Source organism: Esox lucius, chromosome 5 (assembly GCF_011004845.1).
Source record: "Esox lucius isolate fEsoLuc1 chromosome 5, fEsoLuc1.pri, whole genome shotgun sequence".
In the NCBI taxonomy this organism is placed as follows: Eukaryota; Metazoa; Chordata; class Actinopteri; order Esociformes; family Esocidae; genus Esox; species Esox lucius.
In genome coordinates this window covers 17793947-17810401 of record NC_047573.1, presented here as the reverse complement: position 1 = coordinate 17810401, position 16455 = coordinate 17793947, and the positions used below count along the sequence as shown (strand labels likewise).

General features: G+C 42.2%; 1 protein-coding gene across 6 annotated transcripts in view; it reads left to right on the top strand.

Annotated features, from left to right (window-relative positions):
- Window positions 1–16455, top strand: part of rhbdf1b (rhomboid 5 homolog 1b (Drosophila)) — a 46323-nt gene that overhangs the window by 13699 nt on the left and 16169 nt on the right. For 2 of the 6 annotated variants that reach the window (XM_034292477.1, XM_034292479.1), the window contains exons 2-4: window positions 8930–9085; window positions 9437–9567; window positions 9874–10020. In XM_034292477.1, coding sequence (XP_034148368.1) covers window positions 8966–9085; window positions 9437–9567; window positions 9874–10020 — 398 coding nt within the window. In that variant the 5' untranslated portion in view covers window positions 8930–8965. The other 4 variants (XM_034292478.1, XM_034292480.1, XM_034292482.1 and 1 more) reach the window with 4 other exon arrangements.

The window sequence follows — 16455 nt, the reverse complement described above, 5'->3', positions numbered from 1 at the left end:
GGAGGAATGTGCAGTATTTCCGAGCATGTGCACCACAAAGCGTCAGCCAACCAGGCGTTGTGCCATGACTATCAAACAGCCGACTGGATTAGAGAACAACCTATACTGATCAAAGTCCTGAAGAAGATAAGTTGAAGCTATGCTCTTAGTCTTCTGTAAAGAGCACCGCAGGGCTTCTGGTATGGTTAACTTCTAACCCTGGTGGAGGTGGAGAATGGTCTGTGGAAACTTGGTGGTTTGTGGAATTCAAAACTCAGCCATCAGAGGATTCAGCCTCTAGTTTCCTAGACACAGATAATGCCTTGTAGATGTGTTAACATAATGCATTATAGATGACACATTTGAAGAGTTCACACTAGAGACCTTCTGTTTTCTCCTCAGTTTCATGATACAAGTGTGTCTCCTGAATCAATCCAATCCCATTCTGGTACTTATCAAACTGCGTCCTCAACCTGTAAGTTTAAATCGGGAATCCTTCCACGCTGGAAGGAACACACTGTCCGTTCTTCTACCTCGATTTAGTTTAAAGATCCCCAAGCACCAAAAAAGGAGTCACTAGAGCGTGACAAGGCAAGGCAACTATATTTTATTGCCAATCTCCTGGCTGGCTAATTGCACTGCCCTCGTCCACAAGCATGATTCAAACCTTGGTCTTGTAATGACGCCACTAACTGCCATGCCATTCAGGAGCCCCACTAGAGCCTTTCTCTTTACTTGAGGATACACATGTATGTGGATGAAGCTTTGCTATAGGAAGGCTTTAGACAAAAGATGTTCCGCTTTCCGTGTCCACTTGGCCTGAGGATCAGGTAAAGAATGGACCAATAATACCAGATTAAACTTTTATGGTTTTGTGTTTTTTTAGGTATACAGATCATTTTGGATCAACCAGAGTGGAGGTAAACTCAAATGTGACCTCTGGTTGGAATCTCTAATGCGTAATTCTCTTCCCAGTATGGTAATGAGATGAACTAAGAACACCGTTTACTTGATGCTGTGCAAATTAGTGCAATCTCTTTCCCTTCTGTAGTGAAGGAACTCTTTAACTAGAGTACCAGTCAAAGGTTTACACACCTACCCATTCACTTGAATATTCTAATGAGGAGTGCAAAAAAAAAGACATCCAATGGAAATGTAGCTAAAAGTGAAAAAAATGATGAACTTTATATATATTATATTGTCTCAAACCCAAGACCTTCAGCTCCCCAGGTGGGCGCAGTACCCACTGCTCCAAAAAGGGATATTCCATTAGGAGGGGCAGGTAGTGCCATTACCAAGGTATCTACAATGTTATTGGAAATAGATTAATTTAGTGTATATAGAATAATTTATAGTATCTGGTATTTCTTAATAATGAAACGTGTGGAAAAGATCTCCATCAAATTCATTCATTCAAACGGCCAACTTAAATTGAAAAATGGGACGGATCTGGCCCCCTTATGCCCCCGGTTGAATCACCCTGTTTTTAGTCACATTATAATGATTCCTTTTTTATTTCTGTTGCGGTTTAATCTGTTGTCTCCTCTTTTGTCATCATGTTTTTGCAGCTGTTGCAAGTGTTTGTTTTAGTCAAGAAAAGCCATGGAAAGCCCCGGAAAAGACACACACACACACACACACACACAGGACACACAACTGCTCACAGAAAGGAATTGAGAGAATGTGACAAAATTATGTCATCCATCAATGGATGACACAAACAAACACACATACAGAGATAGGCAAGCACTCACACACATACAGTATGTAAGCAGAGGTACTGTATGACTGTAACATCTGGCACAGATCAGAACCCGCTTGGGTGATGTCATAACTAGGACTTATCTAAGAGCAGATGAAGGGCTCACAGAGATATACAGGCATTTGAAACACCGAGCTAAAATGCTTTTAATTTGCTCATCTCAGAGATAATTAATAAACAAAATAACTCAGGATATGAAATGTCACGTTTTTCTCACAAATTAGATATGCACAAACCCATGTACATGAGACGAGTGAGGAAATATCATCCCTCTGGTAACTACCATGCCCTTTGTTTTCCCAGGATGCATACAGCATAAAGATAACACAAATATTTTTACGTTTAAACGTTTAGTCATTCAGCAGACGGTGTTATCCAGAGCCACTTACAGTTGTTGCATAGATTTTAAGATATCTACATGGAACAACCACACAGCTTAGAAGTAAGTACATTCTAATCAATGAATTAATTATCAGCCAAAGTCAGTACTGGAAAAACTACCTTACAAATAATAATAATAGGGGAAATGGAGGGACTAGAAATGTAAATTATTTTCTGTAGTAAAAGTTGTCATATAGTACAGTAAAGTACAGATAGCTCCCATAAAACAACATCTGGTAATTCACAGTCTTTTTAATTACTTTACAAAACGCTTTTGGGTGGGCAATAATCAGAAACATTTTGCTTGGCATTTCTCATCTCACCTAAGGAAGGCAAAAAAGACCAAGATCGGGACAATAGTTGGTTTGTAAAGTGAAAGGCTATAGAACTAGATATTGTAAGGAGCCAGATGAGCTCAGTTCAACCCCTGATACAGCAATATGATACAGCAGGTCTTCACTGTCATGAGAGCAGCCAACAGGCCAGTAGAGACGTCTTTAATGTTTCATTTCAAAGAGATGTGTCAAGGGAATATGTCCATGCATGTAAAACATGCCGAAGTAGTTGATACAGAGGTGTGTTACTACAGTCATGGGACTAAGTAAGTACACCCAATGGAAATGTTCATTTAACTCATGTATTTGGAGGCTTTTTGAGCTAAATTCCAATTCCACATTCATTGATTAAGGCAACATCACAAAAATGTATGCAATTAAAATCCACAGAAATGCAGTTTCCTTATGCTGTAAAAATCAGTACACCCCTAATTTTTCGTCAAATTAAATCAAGTGCATGAAAACAGGTGCAAACGATTACAAAAAAAATTGCGAGTAACTTGGGAGGTTCCTTCCTCCCATAATGATTCTAAACTAGGTCTGGTTTGGTTTCAACTATATGGGTATATGTTGAAAGATCAAAAGACCTATCCAAGGCCATCAGAAGACAGATTATTGACGCCCATGGATAATGGATGCCCATTACACTCACCTAAAGGATTATTAGGAACACCATACTAATACTGTGTTTGACCCCCTTTCGCCTTCAGAACTGCCTTAATTCTACATGGCATTGATTCAACAAGGTGCTGGAAGCATTCTTTAGAAATGTTGGCCCATATTGATAGGATAGCATCTTGCAGTTGATGGAGATTAGTGGGATGCACATCCAGGGCACGAAGCTCCCGTTCCACCACATCCCAAAGATGCTCTATTGGGTTGAGATCTGGTGACTGTGGGGGCCATTTCAGTACAGTGAACTCATTGTCATGTTCAAGAAACCAATTTGAAATGATTCGAACTTTGTGACATGGTGCATTATCCTGCTGGAAGTAGCCATCAGAGGATGGGTACATGGTGGTCATAAAGGGATGGACATTGTCAGAAACAATGCTCAGGTAGGCCGTGGCATTTAAACGATGCCCAATTGGCAGTAAGGTGCCTAAAGTGTGCCAAGAAAACATCCCCCACACCATTACACCACCACCACCAGCCTGCACAGTGGTAACAAGGCATGATGGATCCATGTTCTCATTCTGTTTACGCCAAATTCTGACTCTACCATCTGAATGTCTCAACAGAAATCGAGACTCATCAGACCAGGCAACATTTTTCCAGTCTTCAACTGTCCAATTTTGGTTAGCTCGTGCTAATTGTAGCTTCTTTTTCCTATTTGTAGTGGAGATGAGTGGTACCCGGTGGGGTCTTCTGCTGTTGCAACCCATCCGCCTCAAGGTTGTGTGTGTTGTGGCTTCACAAATGCTTTGCTGAATACCTCGGTTGTAACGAGTGGTTATTTCAGTCAAAGTTGCTCTTCTATCAGCTTGAATCAGTCGGCCCATTCTCCTCTGACCTCTAGCATCAACAAGGCATTTTCGCCCACAGGACTGCCGCATTCTGGATGTTTTTCCCTTTTCACACCATTCTTTGTAAACCCTAGAAATGGTTGTGCGTGAAAATCCCAGTAACTGAGCAGATTGTGAAATACTCAGACCGGCCCGCCTGGCACCAACAACCATGCCACGCTCAAAATTGCTTAAATCACCTTTCTTTCCCATTCTGACATTCAGTTTGGAGTTCAGGAGATTGTCTTGACCAGGACCACACCCCTAAATGTATTGAAGCAACTGCCATGTGATTGGTTGATTAGATAATTGCATTAATGAGAAATTGAACAGGTGTTCCTAATAATCCTTTAGGTGAGTGTATATCGATAAGTCAGTTTTCAGAAAGAGACAGCACAAACCTGGTCTACATGGGAGGTAAGGAAGGAAGAAGCCTCTGCTCTCAAAAAAGAACAATCAAGTCACAACTGACATTTGCCAGACAACACTTAGACCAAAACTGAATAGTGTGATTTCTTGCATGCACAATGAGTCAAAGGTGAAAGGTGAAGTTGTTTGGTTGGAATACCAGAAGGCACATTTGGCCAAAACGAAACACTGCCGTTGAACAGTAGAACCTCATACCAGCCATAATGCATTGAGGCTTGTAGCATTATGGTTTTTGGGCTGCTTTGCGGCATTAGGGCCTGGTGAAGTTACCAGGTCAACCATGAATTCCGTATTGTACCTGAGAATTCTTAAGTTGAATATGAGGCCACCTGTCTAAAAACTAAACCGAATGTGGGTCTTTTGAAAAAGGTTCAAAATAAACCAGCAAAGCTACAGCGGAAAGGCTCAAAAAGAAGGATTATTGAAAGGCTGCGTAATGCCCAGGTGTCAATCCAATCAAAATGCTGAGAGTGGAAATGAAGATGGCCGTGCCTGCAAGAAATCCCTGGAACATGTCACAGTTGAAGCAGTACTTAATAGAAGAGTGGGCAAACGTTTCTCCCAGTATGTATGTATGTATGAGACTGATAGACAGCTACAGAAAACGGCTACATTAAGTTATTTCGGCCAATCGGGGCAAAACCAGATATTGAAGCTGGGGATGTAGATCGGCCTCTGTAGATTTCTAATAATTAAATGATTGCAAAGTATAATATTTCAGTGTAATTTGTTACATTTTGTTTGCCTTTATCTGTCATTGGTGTTGAAGGAAAGATTACATATCCTTGTGTCCAAGTATGTACAAAAAAAGACAACTTTCCAGGGGGCGCACTTTTTCTCACAACTTTACAGCATGTGAGAAGATCCAGTTTGGCCTTTCCAGATCCATCCATGATGTTACTTAGGGAAATCAACACCAACTTCCTGGAAATGTTGGATGTTGATGACAACACCAATCCAATCCAGGGCTAACAGACAACACTATCATGTGGTCCACTGCGGGATTAAAGTCTGTGCACTGGACCTTAATCTGCTTGTCATACACACACAAGCGTGCGCAGACATACAAACACACACACACACGCATGCGTGCACACACCCAGATGTAAGAATGACTGGGAGAAAGACAGATGGATGGAGGAATGTGAGAATAACTCTGTGTAGGTGTGTTTTGTATGGTGTTCCAAAATTAAGATGAGAGAAGGGAGTTCTTCTGTTCTTTTCATGTCCGGTTAGTTCAATTTTAATGTTCGTACTGTAAACTTTTGACTTAAGCCTTAACCGCATTGCAACTACGTGTGTGTGTGTGTATGTGTGTTTGTAGCCGGCGCATAGCCATAGGATGTGGTCTTATTGTTCTGGTGTGATGCTATTTGTAGGAGTGTGTTTACTCTCTCTGTCTCTAAAAGGGGCACATAGCGTTCTTGAACCAACCACAGAGTGATCGGCAGAATGTAGCTAGATGAGGTAGAAATACGAGTTTCTCTTTTGTTTTTCATTCTTACAGTAAAATCCCTTGGTTTGGAAACAGCCCAGTGTCAGTGTCTGGCTGGCTAGTATGTCTCTGTGGGTACTGAATACCACACTGCCTGCTGGGCTTCACTGAGTCTAGACATTCAGCCAGAAGGGTGAAATTACCATATAAAGAGATTATAATTTTCTGTTAATTATTTCATGGCAAGACTGATTTCTTCCAGATAATAAAAAAAAAAAAAACATCCAGCTCCTGAAAGGGATTTCGTCTACTGAGTCTTACAGATGCTTTATTCAGATGTCCTTCTAATCATCTCCTGTTTAAGTGGTATTTAATGTTGGCTCTTTCTCTCCAGAACATAGTTAGATCAGACACTCACCGCTGACTGGGACAGGATCCAAATGCTAATTTAATGCCTGACTGGTGATCAGCCAAGACCACCCTGCTGAATAAGGTTTACATGAAGATCATATCTTGGCACAAGGCAAACTATCTGTTTGCCATGTAATTATTAGTCATGCCCTGTGCCTTTGTGGAGAGTGGTACAACTTGTAGTAGTGGTTGGGCTACTGTATGTGTTAGTAGTGGTTGGGCTACTGTATGTGTTAGTAGTGGTTGAGCTACTGTATGTGTTAGTACTGGTTGGGGTACTGTATGTGTTAGTAGTGGTTGGGCTACTGCATGTGTTAGTACTGGTTGGGTTACTGTATGTGTTAGTAGTGGTTGGGTTACTGTAGGTGTTAGTAGTGGTTGGGTTACTGTAGGTGTTAGTAGTGGTTGGGCTACTGTATGTGTTAGTAGTGGTTGGGTTATTGTATATGTTAGTAGTGTTTGGGCTACTGTATGTGTTAGTAGTGGTTGGGCTACTGTATGTGTTAGTAGTGGTTGAGCTACTGTATGTGTTAGTACTGGTTGGGGTACTGTATGTGTTAGTAGTGGTTGGGCTACTGCATGTGTTAGTACTGGTTGGGTTACTGTATGTGTTAGTAGTGGTTGGGTTACTGTAGGTGTTAGTAGTGGTTGGGTTACTGTAGGTGTTAGTAGTGGTTGGGCTACTGTATGTGTTAGTAGTGGTTGGGTTATTGTATATGTTAGTAGTGGTTGGGCTGCTGTATGTGTTAGTAGTAGTTGGGTTACTGTATGTGTTAGGTGTGGTTGCGTTACTGTATGTGTTAATCGTGGTTGGGCTGCTGTATGGGTGCGTGTGGATGGTATTCCAATCCAGGAGTCCACAAGCTCTGTTTCTGTGAGGTCCAGGTCTGTCTGCACATGAGGGGACCATGGGTCTTCATAAAGACACTAAAACCTGACGCTTTGGACACAAAGTGTTTTTACTAATCCTACCTCAGGAACCACATCTCCCTTCCTCTGAACAGAATACGTTGCAATACGTTAACTTCAAAACCAAACAAACATGAAACTGTGAAACCGTTGAAACCGAAGAATTGAACATAACTAATCTCAAACCAATTATCGGCATTTCCAACAGTAATGTTGAAAAACATCTTCTTTGACCGAGTAATCATTTGATCAAGTCATCAATGTTCATGATGATTATTAGTGACATACAAATGGTAGCTAGCATGTCATTAATGGGAAATTAATATTTGCAGTAGTTGGTTATTTGTGTTACAAATGACAGATCTTAGTCTTAGTCTACTAGAAAGATAGCTAGCTTTCTTGCCTTCCGGTAAATAATAAAAAAAGACTGATCACTTATTACATGATGTCCAGAGAGTCATGCAAGTCGAAATTCATGAACTGCAACTTATCTAAATAATTTCCATATATGAAATTTTTAAGACCATACATTTCTTTAAAAAATGGTGGTCTGCTAGCTCAAAGAGTATATTGATTAGCGAAACGTACCGTTGCTTTCCAGTGCTATTACATTTTGAACTTGAGAGGATTTCCTTTTCCGACCACAAGAAACGTAAGCTACTATTTACAGATGACAGCTCGCTTCAGATGAGCGAAACCTACGTTCAAAGCCCAAAACTCAAAAGAACATGCTCCCAAATGAACATGATTCTATACAATTTCTAAGAAGTTTAGATGCGATGGAAAGGTTGACGAAAAAAAGAAATCACTGAGAAAATATATTGACTGCCATATTGATTTATTTATTGGAGCTAATTAATATTTTTGGGGGGCTAAAGGTTTGATTATTGAGGTTAATTTCAAGCTAAGGGTTAGGTTAAGGTTTGGGGAAGGTTTAGGGTTAGGGTATACTGTAGGCAACATGGACTTCTGGGTTTCCAGTCCATACAAGGCAAAAAAAAACACCCCTATCTGTGTGTGGTTGGACAGTATCCCAATTCAGGCTTCCTCAATAGTGAATATCAAATGGAGCCCCTAATTATACTTGTAGCAATTTAGGCACTTCCTTTGATGCAGCTGTTATGGGAGGAGGGGGCGGTGGTGGTGGTGGTGGTGGTGGTGGGGGGGTGATTCAGCTTGTTAAATAGACATAAACTGTGTGTGTGATCATCATCAGCCAAAAGTATGGGGTGACTGAGTTAAAAGTCTTAATGTAAATCCAACATTGTGTGGGATTGGATGAAGGGAGGTTGTGGTGACAATCCATGCCCCCTTGTGAGAGACAATGGTACTACAAATCCTTCCCTTATTTGAATCCATGGAACTCCTAGATCATCCTCATCCACTGTCAAAGGGACAAATGCTGGACTCTCTTTTCAAATGAATCTGTGTGTTGCTGCTCTTTTCAAAGGTTAACTTTTTGTTTTTGGAAAATTAGATTTTCACGTTGATCTGTTTACCTGACAACAGAAGACTAACGTAGGTGACCTGGGCCACAGACCTAGAGTGCTCTACAGGCTAAACGCGAGGCTGGTTCCGACATGGCCACGCGGGCGTTGTGGAAGGGCAGGGTCTGTCTGTCTGTAGAGTTGGCAGGCAGCAAGGCTGGTACTAGAATTAGCAACGTGCCTAAGAAAGATAACTGCTCCCTACAGCAGCTCCATGTTCTTTGCTTCTGATTGGTTTCATGGCTGTGTGTGTGCTCTGTAGTCTCAGCCCTCTGCATCTCTCCCCCTGTCTCCAGCTGGCAGGCGTCGCACGGTAGGGGGCGCTAGAGAGCATGGCTGATCCCGGCCAGCCCCAGGAGAGCAGAAGAAGTAGTCTGCAGAGGAAGAAACCTCCGTGGCTCAGAGTGGACATCCCCCAGCTGTCTCTGGATGAGCACTCCACATTCATGCAGGTGTAATGACACACTCGCCTTATGTTACACATGTAAATAGATAGACACAGGCATATACGGGCACAGTTACTGTAACCTCAGAGACATATAAAAAATATTCCTGTAAAATCAAGGCAGATTGAATGGTGATTTGATAAAGAATCAAAACAGAGGTAATAGAGTCAATGTAGAGTTAATACAGACTCAATACATAGTCAAGGAAGATTCAATACAGAATCAAAACAGAGGTAATACAGAGTCACTGCAGATTCAGTGCCGATGCAATACAACAAGCATATGATGGAGAACAGCTAGTTATTCCATTTTGCTATTGAATTACTATTTACGTTGGTTGTCTGATGTGTGTTGCAGCCAGTGAAGAGGTCGGGGGTCTTGCGCAGTGTGAGCATGCCCGGTGACAACACACAATCAGGCATCGCGACCTTTGACCCAAGCAACTATTCCCGACCTCCATTGCCCTCCATCACACAGACTATCAAGAGGTAAAACTACGCACACACAAACACACACACACACAGACACAAGTGTTACATCTTCCACTCTCCTTGCTTTACTCCCCACTGCTGCCTGTGTTCTGCATGTTCTGAATATCTCAAATAACACCAACTGACTGACTAACTAATTGACTAACTGGCTCTTCTTTCTTTCATTCTTCCAGTTAATATGGACTAACCTGGTCTCTTTTCATCTTCTTTATTTTCCACTCTTTTTCTTCTCTTTCTGGTTTTGCCTCCCCCTGTGTGTGTGTGTGTGTGTATGTGTGTGCGCGCATGTGTGCGCGCGCGTAGTGAGAAGAGGGTGCATTTCAAGCGGGTCAACACAGTCCCTCCTAAGGGCCAGCGGGGTCTCCGGAGGGTGTCTGTACTCCGCAGGCGCTCCTGTGTCCCCAAACTAGTCACCCGCCGCCGCTCGTCCATCCCCAAACAAATTATCAAGTAAGAGAGTCACAGGGTTCAATTACTGCCTGAAGTGTATAACATAGACCTCTCTGAAACTGAGTGTAAAACATAGACCTCTCTAAAACTGAGTGTAAAACATAGACCTCTCTGAAACTGAGTGTAAAACATAGACCTCTCTGATACTGAGTGTATAACTTAAACCTCTCTGAAACTGAGTTTTTTACATAGACCTCTCTGAAACATAAACCTCTCTGAAACTGAGTGTATAACATAGGCCTCTCTAAAACTGAGTGTATAACATAGACCTCTGAAACTGAGTGTATAACTTAAACCACTCTGAAATGTAGTGTATAACATAGACCACTCTGAGACTGAGTGTAAAATATAGACCTCTCTGAGACTGAGTGTATAACATAGACCTCTCAGAAACTGCATGTGTAACATAGAGTTCTCTGAAACTGAGTGTATAACAGACCTCTCTGATACTTAGTGTATAACGTAGACCTTTTTGAAACTGAGTGTGTAACATAGACCTCTTTGTGGATCTTGTTTCAAAGCTAAACAGAACCAAAGGGGCTGTACTGTCTAAGGTGCTTATTAATTCAGGGCATTTACAGTGGGGAGAACAAGTATTTGATACACTGTCGATGTTGCAGGTTTTCCCACTTACAAAGCATGTAGAAGTCTGTCATTTTTATCATGGGTACTCTTCAACTGTGACTGATGGAATCTAAAACAAAAATCCAGAAAATCACATTGTATGATTTTAAAGTAATTAATTTGCATTTTATTGCATGATATAAGCATTTGATACATCAGAAAAGCAGAACTTAATATTTGGTACAGAAACCTTTGTTTGCAATTGCTGAGATCATACATTTCCTGTAGTTCTTGACCAGGTTTGCACACACTGCAGCAGGGATTTTGGCCCACTCCTCCATACAGACCTTCTCCAGGTCCTTCTGGTTCCGGGGCTGTCACTGGTCAATATGGACTTTCAGCTTCCTCTAAAGATTTTCTATTGGGTTCAGGTCTGGAGACTGGCTAGGCCACTCCAGGACCTTGAGATGCTTCTTACGGAGGCACTCCTTAGTTGCCCTGGCTGCGTGTTTCGGGTTGTTGTCATGCTGGAACACCCAACCTCAACCCATCTTCAATGCTCTTACTGAGGGAAGGAGGTTGTTGGCCAAGATCTCGTGATACATGGCCCCATCCATTCTCCCCTCAATACGGTGCAGTCGTCCTGTCCCCTTTGCAGAAAAGCATCCCCAAAGAATGATGTTTCCACCTCCATGCTTCACGGTTGGGATGGTGTTCTTAGGGTTGTACTCATCCTTCTTCTTCCTCCAAACACAGCGAGTGGAGTTTAGACCAAAAAGCTCTATTTTTGTCTCATCAGACCACATGACCTTCTCCCATTCCTCCTCTGGATCATCCAGATATTCATTGGCAAACTTCAGATGGGCCTGGACATGTGCTGGCTTGAGCAGGAGGACCTTGCGTGCACTGCAGGATTTGAATCCATGACGACGTAGTGTATTACTAATGGTTTTCTTTGAGACTGTGGTCCCAGCTCTCTTCAGGTCATTGACCAGGTCCTGCCTTCTAGTTCTGGGCTGATCCCTCACCTTCCTCATGATCATTGATGCCCCACGAGGTGAGATCTTGCAAGGAGCCCCAGACCGAAGGAGATTGAGCGTCATCTTGAACATCTTCCATTTTCTAATAATTGCGCCAACAGTTGTTGCCTTCTTACCAAGCTGCTTGCCTATTGTCCTGTAGCCCATCCCAGCCTTGTGCAGGTCTACAATTTTATCCCTGATGTCCTTACACAGCTCTCTGGTCTTGGCCATTGTGGAGAGGTTGGAGTCTGTTTGATTGAGTGTGTGAACAGGTGTCTTTTATACAGGTAACAAGTTCAAACAGGTGCAGTTAATACAGGTAATGAGTGGAAAACAGGAGGGCTTCTTAAAGACAAACTAACAGGTCTGTGAGAGACGGAATTCTTACTGGTTGGTAGGTGATCAAATACTTATCAAATACTTGTTCTCCTTGTTCTCCCCACTGTAGATATTTCATGCGTAATCCTCATGCACATTATCCATGACTCTTCACATATAAGCCCACTTTCTTTTTCATTACTTCCTGGAGTCGGCAGAGAGAGGGGATTTGTCAGTGAAATAGAGACAAAACGATTGGTCCCCTTTGAAAGATAAGCATAAAAGGCTTTGAAAAATGTTATTGTTGTTTAACAGCTTAATTCTACTCTCCAAATATGAGAGTAATCTAAGCTTTAATATTTATCAATCAATGCATGTTTGGTACTGCTAGAAATTCTTATGAACTGAATTTAATATATCTATCTTGTTTCTTCTATGTTTGAGGTGATAACATGCCAAACTATCTTGTACATCTATCAACATGAGAAAAATCTGAGAGCACACAATTAAAAATAGATGGTTGCTGACCATAATAAATTTGGCAATTGCTATAAAAACAATAGCTGTAAATCTATTGGAGCTGTGAAGTTTTAGAAGAGGCCAACAGTGTATTTTGACCCCACGCCCAGTGTAGAGGATGGTGTGAGTTTTAAAGCTCTCCATGGAGCACCGCTACAGAATACAGACACCTGAAGTGGGTTTGGCATAGAAGGAAAATTACCTAATTCCCACTGTGGAGTGTGGATATACAGTATATTGTTGTGGGGCTATTTTGCTTCTTAATACCCTGAGAAACTGTTTTGGATATTGCTGTTTTCTTGCCTTTGGCAGGGTAGACAAATGTACTAAATGCAGGGGTTCCACCCTAAACGGAACCCATCAGCCTATTCCAAACCCATAACCCTAAACGTAACCCATCAGCCTAAAACAAACCCATAAGCCTAAACCTGGCAAAACATCTGGACCTTTCACCATGTTTAATGTTTTCATGTAATGTCAGGACATTTTGGGAAATGGTTCTATTAAGGTAGTCTGTAAACGAAGTCACATTTCTCATTCCTAAACATAACCATAAATGTAACCCTAACCCTAAATGTAACAAATGTTTTAAGTTAGAACTTGCAAAAAGTCTAGTCTTGTCACCATCTTTTCATGTAATGTTAGGACATTTTGGTGAATGTTATTCCTTAAGCGTGTGCAGCGGTATGATAAGTACCGATCCATGTCTGTGTGTACATGTGATGACCTGAAGTCCCAAGAAAGATTATAAAACCTGACAAATCGTTCCCCACAAAGTTTTTTGGCAGGTCTTAGGATAAACACGATTTTCGGCTTAGGAGTTAGGTTTAGGGAAAAACATACAATTGGTCATAGTGTTTACATGTAGGTTTAAGTATTATCAGTTAGATTTAGGGTTAGGCGTTAAGGATAAGTTAACCTCGTCCCAAGGCAATTTGGGTGGAAGTGTATGGGAACGACATTGGAGCTAGGTTATGTTTATGCATAAAAGTTAGGTTATTGAGATTGCGGTTAGGTTAAGGTTAAGTTGGGATTAGTTATAATATTGTCACATTGCCACCAACACTGTGTGTATACGGAGGGCTATATGAATAGCATGGTACAGTAACATGCTCAGGGGTACCGACAAGCCAAGGCCTGTAAGAGGGATGGGAATTTCAGCAATGCTACCATTTTATTGACACATAGCTATTCTCACGCCTATGACAATGTTTATGGACATGATTACACTGTATATGACTTGCTGAGTATGAACTTGTCGCTTACCACACATGATTGTGTTAGCCTGCTGAGCTAAAGCCTAGGCGTTAGCTTGATCGCACTGACCAGGCACAACACAGAATACCTTGCTAAACCTATGACAACCCTAAGGTATTTTTCAGGGGCAGTGTTCATAACTTTGCAGTGCATTCATTCTCTTTTTCACCTCTATCTCACCCTTTTCTCCCCCCTTCTCACCCCTTTTCCCCTGTGTCACTCTTTCCCTCTTTCCCATTGTCTTCATGTCTACCTCTCATTTTCTCTCTCTCCGTTTTTTTCATCCCTTTGTGTATCCCTCTCTCTCCCTATCTTTCAACCTCTCCCTCCTTTTTTCTCTCCCTCTGTCCCTCCCTCTATTTCTCTTTTCCTATCATTCTCCCTCTCTCTCTCCTTCTCTCCCCTGTTGTCTTGTTGAGACAGGTCCCTGCACCCTTCCTCCTCTGACTGATATTTTACAACCTCCCTTGTTTTTCCTCTCCTTTTAATCTGTCTTCCTGGGCAGTGCCGGTATGTTAGTGGGAGCATTGGCCTGTTTACACACACTCCCTAAACAGAGAGGGGGAGAGAGAGAGAGAGGGAGGGAGAGAGAGGAAGAGAGAGAGGGAGAGGCTTTTAGAAGTGTGGTAGGGAGGTGGGGACAGAGATTCACGCAGAGCGGACCACTGAGGATCAGGCAGCTACACATGGAAGATTTGGTCTGGAGATATCGGCAGGAACACCTCACAACATCAAGTTCAAAGAGCAAGTGAGTTCACTGAAAAGGAAAACGACAGAGAGCATTCTGCAGGAAGAAGATGGTTTGGAGAAGTACGGAATACTTGTCCCAGGTTATAGCCTGGAGACTAAGAAACTAAAAAGAGTATGCTCCTAAAGGAGGATGCACTGATGGGGATTCTGAGTTCAGAGAGCTAATCTTCAGTTGAATTGAAAGCCTGTTGGAGTACATCAAAAAGTCTTCAGGTCAGCAGGAGAAAGATAATTTTGTTGGTTAGCCTGCTACTCTTCTAGATGTCACATTATCCATGTAGATCATCTGGTCTGAGGACCATCACATTTTGCCTGGAAGTTTGATTAACACTCTCTGGGAAGAATGGAGGAACATCAGCAACCAGTGAATGTGTGACAGCGCTCAGCCTCAGCTAGCCTACAATTGACCCTTCCGTTGTTCTCTGTAGCTGTGTACCGGAGGTCCACGTGGGGTCGGAGGTTCACCAGTGGGGTTGAGGGTGATATTATGTGGTTGTGAATCCAGGTTGCCGCAGCTCTGCGTTAGCCAGAAGCATGACTCTACCTGCCTCCTGGGACTGGGATGGGCCAGACAGGTAGGAGGACCGTAAGGAGGAGAGGAGAGAGGTGTGTTGGTATTTAATGCCCAGAGAGGAAGGGGAGATGGGCAAGAGCTGGACGTACTGTGGTGAGTAGAGGAAAAGGTGGGAAACAGGAGGAGTGGAACAAGACAAGAGCGATAGAGAGGTGTGGCAAGTAGCCTAGCGGCTAGAGCTTTGAGCGAGTAATAGAAAGTTGGCTAGTTCGAATCCCATGAGCAAGATACTTAGCCCTAATTTCTCTTGTGTTGTAGATAATGTCTGATGGGATAGGCATACACACGCATGGAACAGGACAAATATCATCACCCTCTATTTGAGCTTCTGAGGGAGGGAACATAACGAGAGGACATTAGAGGAGAGGAATTCTAGCTAGAGCCAAGGTTCCCTTATACTATTTTACAATTATTTGATTTTACATCTGTATATTATTTAGAGGGATGCTTGATTTTTAATTAGGTTCTGCAAAGTGACCAGCGTGTAAAAGAACAAGATAAATAATTCTGTGTGTGTAAATACTGCATGAGGCTACTCATTTCTTGGAGTCTCGTCCTCTAGTCTTGGAATAAAACTAGTAGCTTCTAACTCCACTGGGGATAGCTGTTTTTTAATGGTCTCTGGTGGTTTTCCAGTCTCCAAAACATTGCCAAACTGGCATTATTAGTGGATATACTTTACAAGGCTTCTTAGTCTCTCTTTTATAGGCAGATTCATAGCTTTGTATCTGAATGGTGAATCAAGCTTCCTAACTCATGGTTGATTGATGATACTTGGATGGCACTCCATGTATCAACCCTATCTTGAAGACATCAAAAGCTGTTTCACATTGACTGGTGTAGTTTCGACTGTTGTCCCTGGGCAGGCTGGTGTACTCATGAACCAGTTGTTTTGTTGTTGTTTAGCTTGGCAGGCTGGTGTACTCATGGACCAGTTGTTTTGTTGTTGTTTGGCTTGGCAGATTGGTTTACTCATGAACCAGTTTTTTTGCTGTTGTTTAGCTTGGCAGGCTGGTGTACTCATGGACCAGTTGTTTTGTTGTTGTTTAGCTTGGCAGATTGGTGTACTCATGGACCAGTTGTGTTGTTGTTGTTTGGCTTGGCAGATTGGTTTACTCATGAACCAGTTGTTTTGCTGTTGTTTAGCTTGGCAGGCTGGTGTACTCATGAACCAGTTGTTTTGCTGTTGTTTAGCTTGGCAGGCTGGTGTACTCATGAACCAGTTGTTTTGCTGTTGTTTAGCTTGGCAGGTTGGTGTACTCATGAACCAGTTGTTTTGCTGTTGTTTAGCATGGCAGGCTGGGGTAGTCATGAACCAGTTGTTTTGCTGTTGTTTAGCTTGGCAGGCCGGTGTACTCATGAACCAGTTGTTTTGCTGTTGTTTGGCTTGGCAGATTTGTTTACTCGTGAACCATTTTTTTTTGCTTTTGT